This window comes from Heliangelus exortis, chromosome 25, assembly GCF_036169615.1.
Source record: "Heliangelus exortis chromosome 25, bHelExo1.hap1, whole genome shotgun sequence".
NCBI classification, from domain to species: Eukaryota; Metazoa; Chordata; class Aves; order Apodiformes; family Trochilidae; genus Heliangelus; species Heliangelus exortis.
The window spans coordinates 5876991-5893661 of record NC_092446.1 but is presented as its reverse complement, the minus strand read 5'-3'; the positions used below and the strand labels follow the sequence as shown (position 1 = coordinate 5893661).

General features: G+C 51.1%; 1 protein-coding gene across 2 annotated transcripts; it reads left to right on the top strand.

The window, feature by feature from the left end:
• The first annotated feature begins 4699 nt into the window (after positions 1 to 4699).
• On the top strand, positions 4700 to 15424 carry LRIF1 (ligand dependent nuclear receptor interacting factor 1). 2 transcript variants are annotated; one of them, XM_071768394.1, is made up of 4 exons: positions 4700 to 4789; positions 9257 to 10715; positions 13172 to 13423; positions 14598 to 15424. In XM_071768394.1, the coding sequence occupies exons 1-4, from the start codon at positions 4725 to 4727 to the stop codon at positions 15036 to 15038; spliced, it is 2217 nt and encodes a 738-aa protein (XP_071624495.1). In that variant the 5' UTR covers positions 4700 to 4724; the 3' UTR covers positions 15039 to 15424. The 2 variants fall into 2 exon arrangements, with proteins under 2 accessions (XP_071624495.1, XP_071624496.1); XM_071768395.1 differs by lacking the exon at positions 4700 to 4789 and adding an exon at positions 7124 to 7331.
• Positions 15425 to 16671: the final 1247 nt, after the last annotated feature.

The window sequence follows — 16671 nt, the reverse complement described above, 5'->3', positions numbered from 1 at the left end:
ACCCCCTGCCCCCCTTCCCTTCCCTCCCTAAGCACCAAAACCCCACACAAACCCCCCCAGCTCTCCCTGCACCCTCAGACTGACACAGGAGAAGCTCCCCCCCCTTCCCTCACTCCAATTATTACCCCCACAAAACAATTACCCCCACACCCCAATTATTACCCCCACACCCTGGGGTCCTCAATGCCCCTCCCAGGGCTGGGAATGCTCCCCCTGGCCTGGGCCCCCCGGAGCCCTCACAGATTCCAGCTGGGAACAACTTCACCCCCCCCTCACGCTAGTTAATTACCCCTCACACACACTAATTACCTCACACACTAATTACCCCCCCCTTACCCTCCGTTCTCTCCCTTCCAACCCCCTCAGTAGCGGCCTCAGAGAGCGCGCGGCACGGGGCGGGACTTCCGCGGTCTCCATGGCAACCAGGGGCAGCCCCGCCCCTCCCGCCCGCTGCACCGCCGCTGATTGGGTAAGGCGTGGCCACGCCCCCTGCGCCGCGGGGTTTCAAACCCGGATCGGCGGAGCGCGGTGATTGGAGGAACCCGGCAGGGCGGGAACACAAGCCCCGCCCCCTGAATAAAAACCCAGCGGGGGGCTGTGAGGAGAGGAAGAGGAAGGGGAAGGGAAGAGGAGGAGGAAGGGGAAGGGGAAGGGAAGAGGAAGGGGAATGGGAAAGAGAAGGGGAAGAGGAGGAGGAGGAAGGGGAAGGGAAGAGGATGGGGAAGGGAAGAGGAGGAGGAGGAGGAGGAAGAGGAATGGGAAAGAGAAGGGGAGGGGGGGGAGGAGGAGGAGGAGGAGGAGAAGAAGGAAGGGGAAGGGAAGAGGAAGGGGAAGGGAAGAGGAGGAGGAGGAGGAGGAAGAGGAAGAGGAATGGGGAAGAGGAGGAGGAGGAGGAGGAAGGAGAAGGGAAGAGGAAGGGGAAGGGGAACAGGAACAGGAAGAGGAGGAGGAAGAGGAAGAAGAAGGGGAAGAGGAAGAGGAGGAGGAGGAAGGAGAAGGGAAGAGGAAGGGGAAGGGAAGAGGATGGGGAAGGGGAAGGGGAACAGGAAGAGTAGGAGGAAGAAGAAGAGGAAGGGGAAGAGGAATGGGAAAGAGAAGGGGAAGAGGAGGAAGGAGAAGGGAAGAGGAAGGGGAAAAGGAAGAGGAAGTCAGGCTCTGCCGTTGCTCTGCGCTCCGGCTGCTGGTCAGGAGGTTCCTGTGCCGGGTTGTCAGGGCTGGAGCTGCCATGCTGAGGGATCCATCCCCTGGGGAACGGAGCAGAGGAACCTCGGGATCCCCTCGGGAAGCTCCAGGAGGAGCAGAGCAGGAAGAATCCCCCAGAGCAGCCCTGGGGCTGTTCCCTTGTCACCAAACTCCTGAAGAACAGACCAGGAACTGCCCTCAGGCAGCACACAGCGGGTGCTCCCCCAGCCCCAGCCCCGCTTCCTCACAGCCCAGGGACCCTCAGACACCAAAAATCCAAAGTTTTTTTCTCTCTCGAGCAGCTCGATCTCCTCTGCTTGTCTGGGGCTTCATCTCTGCGCAGGGAGTGCTCCTGGGAACCTCAGCCCCCCCTTGGCCCTGGGGGTCCCTGCTGTGGCTGCACCCCCAGGGGACTCAGCCTGGAGCTGGGGGGCTCAGGGGAGACCTCATCACTCCCTAAAACTCCCTGAAAGGAGCTTGGAGCCAGGGGGGGTCGGGTTCTGCTCCCAAGCAGACACAAGGCAAGAGGGCATGGGCTTAAGAATTTTTTCCTAATAATTTCCTAATAGTTTTAAGAATTTAATAAATTTAAGATTTTTTTTCCTAATAATTTTCCCTAATATCCAACCTAAACCTCCCCTGGCAGAGCTTCAGCTCTGCCAGGGGAGGTTTAGGTTGGATATTAGGAAAGAATTTCTTTCTGGAGAGGGTGATCAGCCATTGGAATGGGCTGCCCAGGGAAGGGGTGGATTCTCCATCCCTGGAGATATTTCAAAAGAGCCTGGATGTGGCACTCAGTGCCATGGGCTGGGAACCACGGGGGGAGTGGATCAAGGGTTGGACTTGATGATCCCAGAGCTCCTTCCCAACCCGGATGGTTCTGGGATTCCCAGGGTCACCTCCCTGTGATACAGGATTGTAAAATATGTGAATGATTTGTGTGCCTAAGCAGGAAAATTCAGAATTAAACTGAGAAGGGAGTGAATGTGGGGCCAGAGAAAGCAATGAAGATGTGGAATTTTCCACTGAAACTGTGTCAGCAACACCAGGCCCTAACGAGGTGAACTTGTGTCTCAGAGATAATTAAAAGTGCAGGGTTTGTCCTTAAAACAAGGCTGTTGGGAGTGAGGGGGGAAGAGGAGCTGACAGCCAATAGGATTGATAAAAAAGCTTCGTTTTATTGCCAAGATAGCTCAGTTTATACACAAGCAAAATTTATAATTTATAATAAAATTTATAATTTATAATAAAAATACACAGCACTCAGTGATTGGTTATTATGTGATGACCCCACTCTTAACTTTAACACTAATTGGTTAATTAATAGCAATGATCACATACAGGTTATGTAATGCTAATTCAGTCTCACGTTCAGCTGCAACAGCTCTTTCTTCACTTCCTGATCTCCTGCTCGTAGCTCTTCTGCTTCTGCAGCTTTTCCCAAGGTCTTTAGCTCAGCACAACTGACAAGACTCCCTTTTCTTTTATAGCTCAGCATTGTCTGACGTGAGAGTTAAACCAGCACAGGTTTGTAAAACAGGATAAAGCAGCATTGTCTGAACCTGTAACATTTCCTGACTTCCAATATTGTCTGTTCAGAACCCTCGTGATCCATTTTTTGGCTCAAGCAGCTCCTGGCCTTGCTCTTTAAGCCATTCCCCAACACAGGGCCCAGCCAAGGTCTCCTGGTTTGGGCCAGGACAGAGCTAATTTGTCATTTTTCTTTCAGCTCAGTCTCTTGTAAGCGGCTACCCTCGCTGAAATGAACAGCAAGTTTTTTCCCAGTCAGTGTCTGCTTCCAGGAGTGATAAGACTCAATGTTTATAGTTAGTGCTAGAGAATGTTCATCCGAGCAAGGCCACTGCTCAGTTCTGAAGAACACCTTGTGCACCAGAAAGAGAAAAGGAGCAAAGAGGTCACACCTACAACCCTCCTTTAGGGAGCTGGAGAGAAGAGAAATGACCAAAATTGACCAAAGAGAGTATTCCATGCCCTACACACCATCCTCAGGATAAATTTGAGGGATGCTGAGGGTCAAAGGCCGCCTGCCCTCTTCCTTCTTCCTTCCTTTGTCCTTTTGCCTTTGCCTGTCCCTGTTTGCTTCAGCATCCTGGGAGGATTCCATCTGTTGCTCTGGCTGTGGTCCTGCTCCATGGCAGCCTGAATCTCTGTGTTCCTGCCTCCAGGTCCCGAGCACTGCTGAGTCCGGGAGTCCAGGCTGGACTTTCCCAGGGCCGCCCTGCAGCCTCGGTGGTGACGTGAGAGTTCTTGGGGGAGAGGGGGGAGGACCATGGTATCAATTTTCCTGTCTATTTGTGCAGATTTAGAAATGTTTCCTTTCTATCATTAGAGTTTCATTTCAAGCTGTGCAGTTCAGTTTCCAACCCAGAAGCCTCTGTCCCTTCCTCTCTCTCCTTTCTTATCAGGGAGGGGAGAGATCAACAGGGAGCAGCTGTCCCTGGGTTAATTGCCAGGCCACAGGGCTCAGGTGCACGGGGAGAAGAGGAAGGGGCCACGGCAGCGGAAACGGGGAAAGTTCTGGCTGGGTCTGGTAATGAAGTCAGTGAAATCAGGAAAGGTGAAAAGCTCAAGCCTGAGGAAGACTCCTGACTTCATCCAAAGATGAAGATACCCCCTGACACCCCCGGGTATCTCCCCAAAGCAGACCCCGCCCATCATGAATATGCTAATGACCCGGGGTAACGCCATGAATATGCATGACCCCCCCTCCTTTGGAATATTCACAGCATTTAATCAATAAAAGGGAATTCCAGAGTTTTAGGGGGTGAGTGGCGCGCAGACTCCCCCCACACCCAGCGCTGTTGTGCTCACTGCAATTGCAGTTTTATTCATTAATTAAACCATAAACAGAATATTGAGTCTCGCTCATTTAACACCATCTGCTCCACATCACAAACACCTCAAGGAAAGGCCCCTTCCCCTTCCCTTCCCTCTCCCAGCTCCACGCGTGCCACCCCGTGGCTGTGGGATCCCCAGGCTGGGGCTCTGAGCTCCGGGGGTGTCAGGGCTGAAGGGAGGGGGGGGGGAATCGGGTCCGGAGGCTCCGTCCTGGGCTCTGCCCCTGGAGGTGACAAAGCGGAGCCAACCGGGGGTAGGGACCGGGAGCACCGGGAGCTGCTCAGCTCCGCCCATCCCGGATCCCGGGGGGTGACGGGGGGAGGCCCAGCCCAGCCCGGCCCAGCCCAGGCCTCCCGGCCCTCCCCGCCGCCATCTTTGGGGAAATCCTCATCACTTCCGGCTTCGTCACTTCCGGTTCCAAACCGCCCCGGCAGGAAGCGCCTCCTCTCCTTCTCCCGCAATTTCCGGTGCCCGCCGGAAGTGCCACCTCCTCTCGCCGCTCCGCACTTCCTGCCGCTCCCGGAAGTGGCCGCGCCGGAAGTGACCGGATGGGTCGGGGCCGTTGTGCGACCGGAGGGGTGGGGCTGCCGGAAGTGACGTCACGCAGCGCCCGTTTTCCTCACCGTCCCCGCGGCCGCTGTCACCGCCGCTCCCCCCGCTCCCTCCCCTCCGCTCCCCCCGCCATGTCCGCCCGCCCGCCGGGGGCTCCGCGCAGCCGAGAGGAGCGGCCGCTCCGCGCCGCGCAGTTGTGAGTACCGGGCCCCGGGCGGCGCGGGGCGGCCCGGAGCTCGCCCCATCCCGGCGCGGGGCTGAGGTGGGCGGGCAGCGCCCCCGCCGCGTCCCCGTTCCCGCTGTTCCGCCGAGCAGGGAGAGACCCCCGAGCCCCCCCCAGGTACGGTCCCGCCCACCGCCCCTCGGCGGCGCGGGAGGGGCCCGGCCCCGCCATCCTCCCCCTCCCGGGGCTGCGGGGAAGCGAGGGATGGGCCGGGGGCGGGGGGCGGCAGCTGGGACGGCACCGGGACCGGGGCCTCCTCCTGCCCCGCACTTCACATCTCGGAACCGCACGGGGTTACCGGAACCTCCGGCTGAGAGAGCCCCGGGAGAGCTCCTGAGGAGCAGGGAAGGGTCTGGAGCAGCCAGGAGGGGCTGAGAGCTCTGTGGGTGCTGATCCTGGAGCAGAGGAGGCTGAGGGGAGACCTTCTGGCTCTCTGCAACCCCCTGAGAGGAGGTTGGAGCCAGGGGGGTCGGGCTCTGCTCCCAAGGAACAAGGGATGGGACAAGAGGAACTTTTGGCACAACTCAAGTGGTGCCAGGGGAGGTTTAGGTTGGAGCTGGGGAACAATTTCTCCAATTTGGAAAGGGTTGTCAGGGCCTGGCCCAGGCTGCCCAGGGCAGGGCTGGAGTCCCCATCATCCCTGGAGGGGTTTCAGACCTTGGAGATGTGGGGATGAGGGACATGGGGTGGGGGTGGCCTGGGCAGGGTTGGACCCAAGGTCTGAAAGGGCTTTTCCACCCAAAACAATTCCGTAATTCCGGGGTTCAGGGATTTAACCTCTCAGGGTGTCAGAACTCCCTCACCCTTATCCTGGCTCTGGCTGTGCCAGGGGAATCTCTGGCTCCCTGTTCACATTCCTGCTCTGAGCTGCCTGGGGGTGCTTTGGCTCTCACTGAGCTTCCCCTGGAGTTCTCTGGTTCCTGCAGGGAAAGCTTTGAGCCCAGCAGAGCCTCAGAGCTTAGGTGGCTCTGGTGCTGGTGAACTCTGCAGATCTTCCAAAGGTTTTGTGGCTGAAGGAGTTGATTGGGAGAGCAGAGGGAGCATTTCCTGGCAGTCAGCACATCCCAGGATTGTGCTCTGGGAATGTTCCCCAAGGGGTGGAAAGGTTTCTGTACAAAATTAGAGTCAAACAGAAAATGTTTCTTCTGCCCTTGTTGAAAGCTCCTGGATCAGGATAAAAGCCCAGGGCTTGGAATGGTTTGGACCTAAATTCTGGGCAGAATTCCCACCTGCAGGCACAGTCAGCTTAAATGTCCAGAATTCTTCAAGTCATAATAACAAAAATATTTATTTACAAGACTCAGCTCATTGGCTGTGGGACTATAAAATAATTGCAACAATCAGTTGGTTTTGCTTTGCCCCTTGGGTCTGTTCCCAGTGAACAATAAATGATGTTTTGCTGCTTCCTGAATTCACCATTGCCCACTGGAAAACTGAGGATGGTTCCCAGAGGTTTGTAGAGGCTTGGGGTCCCCACTTGGTTTCTTCTTATTCATAGAAAATGAAAAATGGCCTGAAAACCCCAGCTGGGAGTAAAGGCAAAGTGCAGGCAGCTTCTGGCAACTTGGAAGTGTGACTGGAGTCTGAGGAGATCTTTGTGTCATTTTTCTCTCTGGATTTTGGGGGGGTTTGAGCGTTCCTGAGCGAGGTCTCGGGGGCTGCAGGGGGTTTGGGGTTGGTTTTGTTCTCCAGAATTTGCCATTCCTCAAGGGGGTGATTGGAGAAAGATGTTGAGGGGTTCCTGACACAGCCACAGGAGCAGTGGCCCTGCAGGGGGAGGAAAAACAGCTTCTGGCTCTCCTCTTATCACTCAAAAGTATCTGAATTTATTGCATTTTGGTGACATGAAACGTCAGCCCTGGGGGTTCTGTCACCTGGAAGAGGCCTCAGGGGTCCTCAGGGTGAGGAGTTTTCTACTTTTATCTGAAGTAGGAAAAACATCTCAAAAACATTGACCATGAGATCTTCCCTTCCTCTTTCATGGATGTTTGGATAAATATCTGGATGCAGCTTCTCAATATCTCAACATTTCCTTATTTTTTGCTGTCTTCTGTTTTTTTGCCATTCCCCAAGTGCCTCCTCTTTGTTTTGAGTCAAGGAATGGTTTTCCCAGCAAACTGTAACTCTGGGCTTCCTTCTGCAAGGAGTGTGCAGATCAAAAGCTCCACAAAGAGCAGAACAAGCTGGAGTTCAGACAAATTGGGGCTTTTAAAGGAAATTTCTTCCTCAGCCTTCTTCACACCCAATTTTTTTAAGTCCCTGGAGAGGGGGAGGAACGGAGACTCCAGGCTGAAAGGAGAGGGGGTGAGCACTGGGCCCTGGCATTGCTGCTGGAGGAAATACTCAAGGAAATGCATCTTGCCTCTCATCTTCTTGCTTCCTCTCTTGATCTTCTTGCCCAAAAGTCAGAGGTTTCCTCTTGCTTTGACAGGTGGAGGAGTGTCTGAGCCTCTCTGAGGTTTCTCCTGCCCCTTGGTGCCTGTGTGCAGTGCAGTGCCAGGTAGTCTGGGTGCAGGTAAGTGCCTCTTTGCTCTCTAAACAATGTGGTGGCTCAGCAGCTCCTCGTCTGTGGAGCTTGTGGCAGCTTCAGAATATTGATCCTGATACATAGGAGAGAAGAAAAGTTGGGGCTGTTGGTCCTGGAGTCATCAAAGAAGCACTGAGGGGTTCATAGTTTGTAGGAGATGCAAAAAGCTGCCCAGGAGCCCAGTGCTGCTCTTCCCAGCTCTGTGCTGTCAGCAGTGCCAGGAGGTGCCCACTGCTTCCAAAAATGAGTCTTTTCTGCTGTAATCAATCTCTGCTCTACAAACCTTTCGAGTTTCTCTTTAGTTTCTCTCTCTCTTTAAGTAAAAATATTCCTGCAAGGTCCTTGCCCTCCAGTGCTTGTCCCTTTCTGCTCTCATTTCTGATTGTGAAACACCCAACTCTGCTTTGGTACCAAAGCCTCTGGTGGCAGCTTTCATCTGGAAGCTTCTGAACCAAAGATGCTGCAGCTGGTAAATCAGATAAACATCTGCTTTTAGCTTCAGAATGCCTGGAAATGGGAATTGTACTAAAATATTGACATGGAAGTTAACTCTGAGGGGTCAGCAGGGCTCTGGTGTCTGTTTCAGACACCACAACGTGGTTTGTTGGGCAGGAGGGGAACCTGAGCCCTGGGGCTGTGGCAGGAGCTCTGGGCTGAGGGAGTGAGGAGCATCCTCGTGGTCCTGGGGATCACCCCTGGTCCTGAGCAGACACCAGTGGGACACAGGAAGATCTCCTCATCACCCCCAAAGCTGTGATGCTTCTCTGCCAGGAGCATTGCCAGTGTTTCAGAGGCACTGGGCAGTAACCAGAGCACAGTGTGATGTCCTGAAATGATCTCATGTCTGTGCTCCTAATTAATTAATTGCTGGAGAGAGGCAGAAGGTGGAGCTGGCAGCTTTGCCTCAGTTCTTTTCAGCCTTGTGTCAATTCCATGGAATTTCCAGTCCATTTGGTACCCTCTGATCTCTCTGTGCCCTCTCACCTCTGCAGTGCTTCAGGAATTAGGTTCTTCTGAGAGCCCAGGAGTTCTCTGGGGAGATTCCTGCATTCAGGACAACTCCCTTGATGTGGAAAGGTTCCCTGGCCTGCACTGGACCTGAAATATCTTGGAATATCTTGTTATTTGGAGCAGTCACCACTGACTTGGTTTGGCAGGGTTCTGCCTCTCTTTCTGCTGGTTTGACTTCCTATTTTCACCTGCAAAAAAAATGAAACCATCTGTATTTACTCTTCAGATTTCACTGATGCTGTTTCCACGTGTTCCTCCTCATTTTTTAAGCCTTTCACTTCCTAGACTTGGAATTCTGCTCCCATAAATGTTTGTACCCTGGTAACATCTGAGGGGTTTTTGGTTTTGTCTCTGAAGTTACCACCTGTGCAGTCTGTACCTGTCCCTGGGATGAGGGTGAGGTTGTCACCCAAATCCTGTTCCACAGAGGAAATGCATTCTCCATCCTAATTTCTTTTTTTCTCTGTGTGTATCTGAGGGAATTCCTGCTCCCATCTTGCTCTGCATCACTCTGTGTTTTCCTGAGGCTTTCCTGAAATCTGCTTCACAGCAGGGAGATGGGAAGGCCAAAAATGTGGCTTCTCTGTGAGCTCTGGAGAGTAGATTTTTCTGGAGGATAATGTCAGGTGTTTTCTGGGTCTTTTAACCTATTTTTACCTGAAGTTGGTGCCATTTCTTGTACAAGTGGGAAATTCCTTTCAGCTCTGCTGACCCGAATGTCCACGCGGGGGCTGTGGCAGGGAAGCTCCTGGAGATCAGACCTGGCATTATTTTTTTCAGTAATGAATCTGCAGGGCTCGGGAGCTCTGGGTGAGGTCAGTGGTGCAGGTTGGGGTGTGCTGTGGTCACGTGCCCTGTCTCTCATTTTTCTGTTTCTTTCCTCTTCTCCCTGTTTTGTGCAGCGTTGCAGGCTGCCTGTACCGCGTGGTTCAGAGGACGGGACCAGATGGAACAAACCTCCTGAACTTGCTTCCCATTTCCAAACCCTCTGGGAGCTTTGTGCCAGTAGCTCAGTCTCCGGTCATGCCACATCATTCCAAAGGGAATATTTCTAGTCCAGTCCATCTTACTTTTAAGACACAGCTTGGCAGTCCTGCTGCACCTTCATCTGCCAAGATACCTGCTTTCCAGTCTCCTGGCAAGATTGTTCTTACGAGGACATTAGACAAAGAGGAAGGAGTTAGGGAAGGTCCTGAAAAAGAGATTTTCAGTCCAAAACCTGCTCCTGACATCCAGAGTGGTTTTGTTTCAGCTGAGAAACTTTCCCTGCAGAGCCCTGCTGTAAGGAGCTCGTCTCACCAGGCTGCATTCATGTGGGTAAACACAAAACCCCTGCCAGTTCATGTCACACCCTCAGCACTGCCCTCTGGCCACCACCTCCAGATTCCAGCTGATGCACAGGTCAGATCTGTCCCAGCTTCTTTCTTACCACCTGCAGTGCAGCAGAAAATTCTGGCAGCTGCAGCAAGCAGTGTGTCTGGAGGAGCTGACAGCACAAAAATGCCAACTGTTATTTATGTATCACCAGTGAACACAGTGAGAACAGCACTGCCCAGGCAGCTGCCAGCCCCAAAACCTGACACAGAAGTTTCCAAACCAGTAATACTGAGCAGCAGCTCTCCTGAGACACCTGATGGGCAGCAGTGCCACCAAACCCCCATGAAGTGGATTGTGCAGGAAAGTCCCCAGTCAGCAGCTTCTTGCCTCATTCCTGTAAAGTCATCAAATAACGTGGCTTCCAAGATCCTGAAAACCTTGTCAGACACCAAGGATGCAGAAGTTAACACTGCAAATATTATCTCACTCTGTTCTAGTGGAGGCCAGACAAAATTTGCACCTCTTAAAGATAATGCTCTGATCATGTACAAGGGGAAAGTCTATCTGCTGACCAAAAGAAGCTCTGATGCTCCCTCAGCCCAAGCTGACAAACAGGCATCTTCCTCTTCTGATGCTTCACTTAATGAGGAGACATCCAGCCTGGCTGATCCTGCTGAAGTCACCAAAATAACCAGTGAAGCAGTGAATCTGGTGGTGTCAAACAGCAAAGGAATGGAACTGCCTCAGGAAGATTCAAAACCATTCACAAACTCCAAAAATACCTCACCAGGTGTTTTAAGAAATGACTTAAAATCTGCAGCTGTAGTAACACCAAGTGCTCACCAGCAGAATTCCCCTGTGCCCCAGAGGAAGAGTTTGTCCTTCAGCAGGAGCATTTCCAGTGGAGTGACCCCTGTGGCAGCAGCAGGGACACAGGAACAGAGCTGCCCAGATGGCACAGAAAAGAATCTTTCCCCCCCTGCAGCAAGTGCTGCTTTACCTCAGTCTCAGCAAGATTGTGCTTTCAGTGAAGACTGGAAAAAGGTAACTCCCCCAGTAAATGTGCCCATCAGTCTCTGCCAAGCTGTCATCCTGGTTCTGTGTGGTGGCTCTTAACAAGTTCACAGGTGTTTGTAACCAGGTGCAGGTATCCTGTCACTGGAAATGCTGGGCTAGAGTGGGGTTCCAGTTCTGGGCCCCTCAGCTCAGGAAGGAGCTTGAGGTGCTGGAGCAGGTCCAGAGAAGAGCAAGGAGGCTGTGAAGGGATCCAGCACAAGTCCTGTGAGGAAGGGCTGAGGGAGCTGGGGGTGCTGAGGCTGGAGAAGAGGAGGCTCAGGGGAGACCTCATCACTCTCTCCAACTCCCTGAAAGGAGGTTGGAGAGTTGGGATCATCCCAACGGGATGAGGTTCAACATTCCAAGTGCCAGGTCCTGAATTTTGGCCACAACAACCCCATGGGGAGCTCCAGGCTGGGCACAGAGTGGCAGAAAGGGAGCTGGGAGTCTGGATTGCCAGGAAGGTGAAGAGGAGCCAGCAGTGTGCCCAGGTGGCCAAGAAGGCCAATGGCATCCTGGGCTGGCTCAGGAACAGCGTGGCCAGCAGGTCCAGGGAAGGGATTCTGCCCCTGTGCTCAGCCCTGGGGAGGCCACAGCTTGAGTCCTGTGTCCAGTTCTGGGCCCCTCAGCTCAGGAAGGAGATTGAGGTGCTGGAGCAGGTCCAGAGAAGAGCAAGGAGGCTGTGAAGGGATCCAGCACAAGTCCTGTGAGGAAGGGCTGAGGGAGCTGGGGGTGTTGAGGCTGGAGAAGAGGAGGCTCAGGGGAGACCTCATCACTCTCTACAACTCCCTGAAAGGAGGTTGGAGCCAGGGGGGGGGTTGGGCAGATATCCGTGGGACAAGAGGGCATGGACTAAAGAATTTTTTCCTAATATCCAACCTAAACCTCCCCTGGCAGAGCTGAAGCTCTGCCAGGGGAGGTTTAGGTTGGATATTAGGAAAGGATTCTTTGCAGAGAGGGTGCTCAGCCATTGGAATGGGCTGCCCAGGGAAGGGGTGGATTCTCCAGCCCTGGAGATATTTCCAAAGAGCCTGGATGTGGCACTCAGTGCCATGGGCTGGGAACCACGGGGGGAGTGGAGCAAGGGTTGGACTTGATGAGCTCTGAGCTCCCTTCCAACCCAGACAATTCTAGGATTCTATGAAATTAATAGATTAATAGTTTTTGTGGTTTGTTTGTTTTTTAAAGTGAGATTGCACTATGCAAGTGAGAACATGCACAAGAAAGGGACAGGGGAAAGTTGACTTTTTATTTCCTTCCCAGATAAATTGTGGGTAACAACTGGAACCCCAGACAAGCTGCTGGGCACTGGGAGCTGCTCCCCAGGGTTGTTGCTGATGGCAGATTCTGGCAGCACAACCACTGCCTGCAGGTGTGGTGTAAGGCAGAGGAGTTTGCAGCTCCAGAAGAGGGAAATGAGGTGGAAGAGCAAGGTTTGTCAGCAGTGAGAAGCTCTGGTGTGGCACCCTCAGCTCCAGTCTGTGAGCTGGGGCAGGAGCTGCTCTTCCTCCCTTTGGTGCTGTGGTGGGGAGGGATTCACCTCCTTTGATTTATGGCTTCATGTCAGGCAGAAGAAACTCCTGAGCTCTGGAATGGCTTTCCCCCATCAGACTGGAACCTGCACAATCTTTTAAGGTCATAATGTTGAAAATACATTAAAAATCCTTGTCCTCAGATCCCACAGACTTTGCCTGTGGAGGATTGGAGGTTGAGTTTTCAGTTGCTCATGAGGCCAGGATGAATTTGCCTTTGGATATAAAAATCAAGCTGAAGCTGTTTTATTCTTGCTTGTGCTGACCAAGCAGAAGAGAAGTGTCAGCAGAGGATGGTTCTGTGATTATCTGTCAGGTAACTGATTCTTCCTCAGCAGGAAGAAGGGTTCAGACAGGGGGCTTCTTGTTTGTTTTTTTCCAGGGTGATGCCAAGTGTTCTCATTTGCCTCTGGGACAAGCAGCCTGCAGGGGGTTTGCTGCTTTTAGTCCTTAAATTTGCCAGGTGGTGGGGGGCAGATGGAGTGGTGTGAGCTTGGCCCTGATCAGAAACAGCTCAGGTGACAAGAAGGTTGGGTACAGGCAATGGACAGTGGAGCTTTGGTTGTGCCATCAGCCCCAACATGAAATGGTTTCAGCATCAGACCCTGCCTGATCATCTCCTCTGTCACCCTGAGCTTCAGAACTGGTGATGCCCTTGGTTTGTTAGCTGGGCTGTGCTGGGTGCTGCAGGGCTGAGAGTTCAGGTAACAAAGAATGTCAGAGCTGAAAATGATCACTGCTCAAAATGAGCAAATGTCACTCTTGGAGAATGGCAGAAAAACAAATGTTCTTCTCTTTTCCTGGCAACCAGTTTATAGTTTATGTGTATATGAGTGTGATTTGATTGATTGGTTGGTTGGTTGATTGATTGATTGATTGATTGATGGCTCTCTCACTGTTTCTGTATTTCAGATCCAGTCTGAGAAGATGCATTCACCAGGAATCCCAAACAAACAGCAAGAGAAGCCACACTGGAAACAATACCTGGAATTAAGGAAAAAATTTGGTCTCTCTAAGGTGGAGAGAGTGTACCTTAAGAGAATACCACTAAGGACCTCCTGTGAGAAACCAGAAGAAAAGGCTTGTTGGAATTATTCTTGGAGTTCATCATCATTAGATGTGGAAGTAACAAATCCACATCAGGAATGTGTTAAAGAGGAAAAGGTATCTTGGAAATTTTCAGTGCTAAAATGTGTACATCTGGGTAGCAGCTCCTTACAGAGCTTGGGTTGGTTTGGACCCTTCCACCTCTGGATCCATTTGGGCAAATCAGGAATTGTTATTGTCCCTCCCAGAATTGTTCCTAGAACTTGCTGGAGTTCCACACCAGAGCTCTGGGATTTCAGCACAACCTGAGCACCTCCTAAGGTTTTTTCTGCCCTCTTTTCTGGGTTCTACTAGAGAAAACTTGAGGAACAGATGGTTTGAAGAAGTCTGTGCCTTCCAGCTGTGGCTGGGCAGTTCAGGTGCTTATTGGAACACAGATCATTTCCCTGTGTCTTGATTTGTATTTAACCTTCTGCAGACAATTATTATGTTTATCCAGGAGCTCAGTGCCAGCAGAGTAGCAGAGGAGTCAGCCCAGGGCCATTACTTCAGGGCACTTCAGTCACTTTCATGACTTGCAAAGAAAGATACCCCTTAGTCATGGGTCCTTTCACTGAAATAATTAACTTGTGAATCTGTCAGGTCTGTGGAGTTACAAATGTCTTTGTAAATTTAGTTTTTTGTCACTGGGCAGGAACTTTCTTTGGATGCTTCTGGAAAGGTTCCTTGGATGGAAGAACTTCCATCTTAATGCATTAAAATTGTTTTACCCATCCAAAGTGGTTCTGCTCAGTGTTCTAAATTTTCTTTTCTATGATTCTGCTCTACCCAGTCAGGGACTTTCTCAGGTTTTAATAATTTTGTATTAGGAGCCCTGCAGCAGCTCTGGTGGCTGCTCCTGGTAGAGTTTGTTAATGTTGAAATGTCCAATCAGAGGGAGGAATGCAGCCTTGTCACCACCTCTGCTGACATCTGAGCTTTTTGGGAATGTGGGTGTGCTTTGAGTTTTCTGTGAAGTCAGAGAGCTTTTGTTTTACACTGGAGTTAAAAAAGCAGCACCAGGAGGTGGTTGCTGAGCACAGGAAAGGCTGAGGTGGAGTTCAGGGGTTTGGAGCTGGGAATCTTTGCTAGGAAAATACTGAACATGGAATTGTTTGCTCAAATTGGGAACCTCTTCCCTGTGGTGGTCCTGGGGAGTTTGCAGCACAGATCTGGTGCTTGTGCATGTGCTGTAGCACAAGTGATGGTGACTTTAACACAAGTGTCTTTTGTACGTTTCTTGGCTGCACAGAGAGCTGGGGATCTGCAGGAGGATCTGACCAGGAAGAGGAAAACAAAATCCTCACCACTCTCAGACACTGGGAAGAGAAGGAGAACTTCAGGCAGATCGACCACGAGTCCCAGCTCAGGGAGCAGCAGCTCAAACTCGGGGGTCTCACCCCCCCCCCTCCTGCCCCAGCAGAGTCTTCCCACGGCCTCGGTTCCGGTGCCACTGGGACAGGACCCTGAGGAGGAGCAGAACAGCACCACGGGGCCCAGCATCCCGGTGATGGTGTCCTGTGAAGGGGGCTCCCCAGTCTTTGAGGGCTCTTTCAGGGATGATGCTTTCCCTCTGACACCCCCAGACCTGGACGAAACGATTCGGGATGAGAAAATAAAACGCCTGAAGCAGCTCCTGAGGGAACGAGAGGCAGCGCTGGAGGAGGTGAGGAAAAAACTGCAGCAAAGCTGAGAAACTGCAGAAAACTGCTGCAAAGCTGAAAAACTCCAAAAAACTGCAGCAAAGCTGAGAAAATAAAAATCTGCAGAAACTGCTGAAAACCTGCAAAAAACTGCTGCAAAGCTGAAAAAATAAAAATCTGCAGCCAAGGTGAAAACTGTAAAAAACTGCAGCAAAGCTGAAAAACTGCAAAAAACTGCAGCAAAGCTGAAATAGTGCAGGGGTGATCTGGACCATTTTCATCTGCAGTGCAGAAGAGACCTGAAGAAGAAATTCCTTGCTTAAACAAACGTGAATATTTCTGGTAGTTTGAAGTTCTTAAGGAAATTTACAGGATGTGTCTTTAGAAAATTACAGGTTTCTTGTTAAATGCCAGAAATAAAAGATTTGGACTATCAGATTCTGCTTCTGGGACATTCTGTGTGTCAAAGAATGCAGAAGATGAACATTTTTTGAGTGTGTTCTCTATATTTTGAACTGAGGGGTTTCTGTGTAGCAGACAAACTTTCTGACTTAGGAAAAAAGAACTGTAAATTCTAAACCCCAGTTGTAGATACTTTGTTTGTTTGTTTTTCTCCTGCTGTTTTCTAGTGCATGGCAATGTTTGTGAATTCCTGAGAGCTGTCAATTGTTACAAAAGGTCAACAGTCAGTATTTAATGAATGCTATTTAAGTGCTTTGGGAATTAGACTTTAGGCAGTGAAATATTTATACAAAACCTCGTAGAGATGTGAAGACAAGCAGTAGAAAGCCCTGCTGACCTAGATACCTGTCTCTTATCATTATTATTGTAAGCCTTTATAAGGCCTTTGCTAGCCGTAAAATGTTGAAGTTTGGTTGTGAGTTTGTTTTGGAGGGGAGAAGGTGTATTTTATTTTTTTTAAAAGAGAATCGTGTCGAATAAGAACTTGTTGAAGCAAACAAGGAGATATTTCTCTACCCAGTGGTGTTATCTTTAATACTCCTCCGTTCACACACGTGGGGAAGGGTGGGAAGCCCAAAAGATCAACCTGACAGCTCCTCAGGAGCAGGAAATGTATTTTCAAAGCCAAAAGTCAGAACCACCCAGGAGATGTGAGGAGGGTTTGGGAGGTGTTGGCATCCTCCTGGCACAGTGAGAGGGGTCACTTCATGCACGGAATTTTCAATCACTTCGTCCGTCTCTGGCCTGGCTTCTCGTGAAGAGCAGGAACCCTAGAGCTGGGCTCCCCCCTCACTCTGCAGAGATGCTGTGTCTCAGTCACTCTCACTCCCACTTGCACACTTCATGTAAACATTCCTACCTTCTGGTTTATGTCTGAACAGACTGCTTTACCAAGGGAGGTCACAGGATGTCGACTGCAGGCTGTGAGATACTGGTTTGCTGTTGGGTACCTGACCTGTGTTCTCACATAGCCACAGGACACTGCTGCAAGCTGGAAAATACATGGCTTACAGACACTGCAACCAGAAGGACACAAACACTTGTCTAGGTGTGTTCTGACAGTTGTATCTTGCTCACTTGGTCTTTGCTAAATCTTGATTTGCTTTACACCGTATACAGTAAAAGGTGAGTACTATTTCTTGCGTTTCCCAACATTTATCTCCCACAGTTATTACACCAAACTCTTAAGGGAGCAATTACAGAAAAGACAGATTTTTTTAT

Bases quoted from the DNA above. Each gene is read 5' to 3' on its own strand.
- LRIF1 (XM_071768394.1), top strand. From the start codon at position 4,725: ATGTCCGCCCGCCCGCCGGGGGCTCCGCGCAGCCGAGAGGAGCGGCCG. The intron at 4,790-9,256 runs GTGAGTACCGGG...TGTTTTGTGCAG, and splicing joins CCGCTCCGCGCCGCGCAGTT to CGTTGCAGGCTGCCTGTACC. The intron at 13,424-14,597 runs GTATCTTGGAAA...TTGGCTGCACAG, and splicing joins AATGTGTTAAAGAGGAAAAG to AGAGCTGGGGATCTGCAGGA.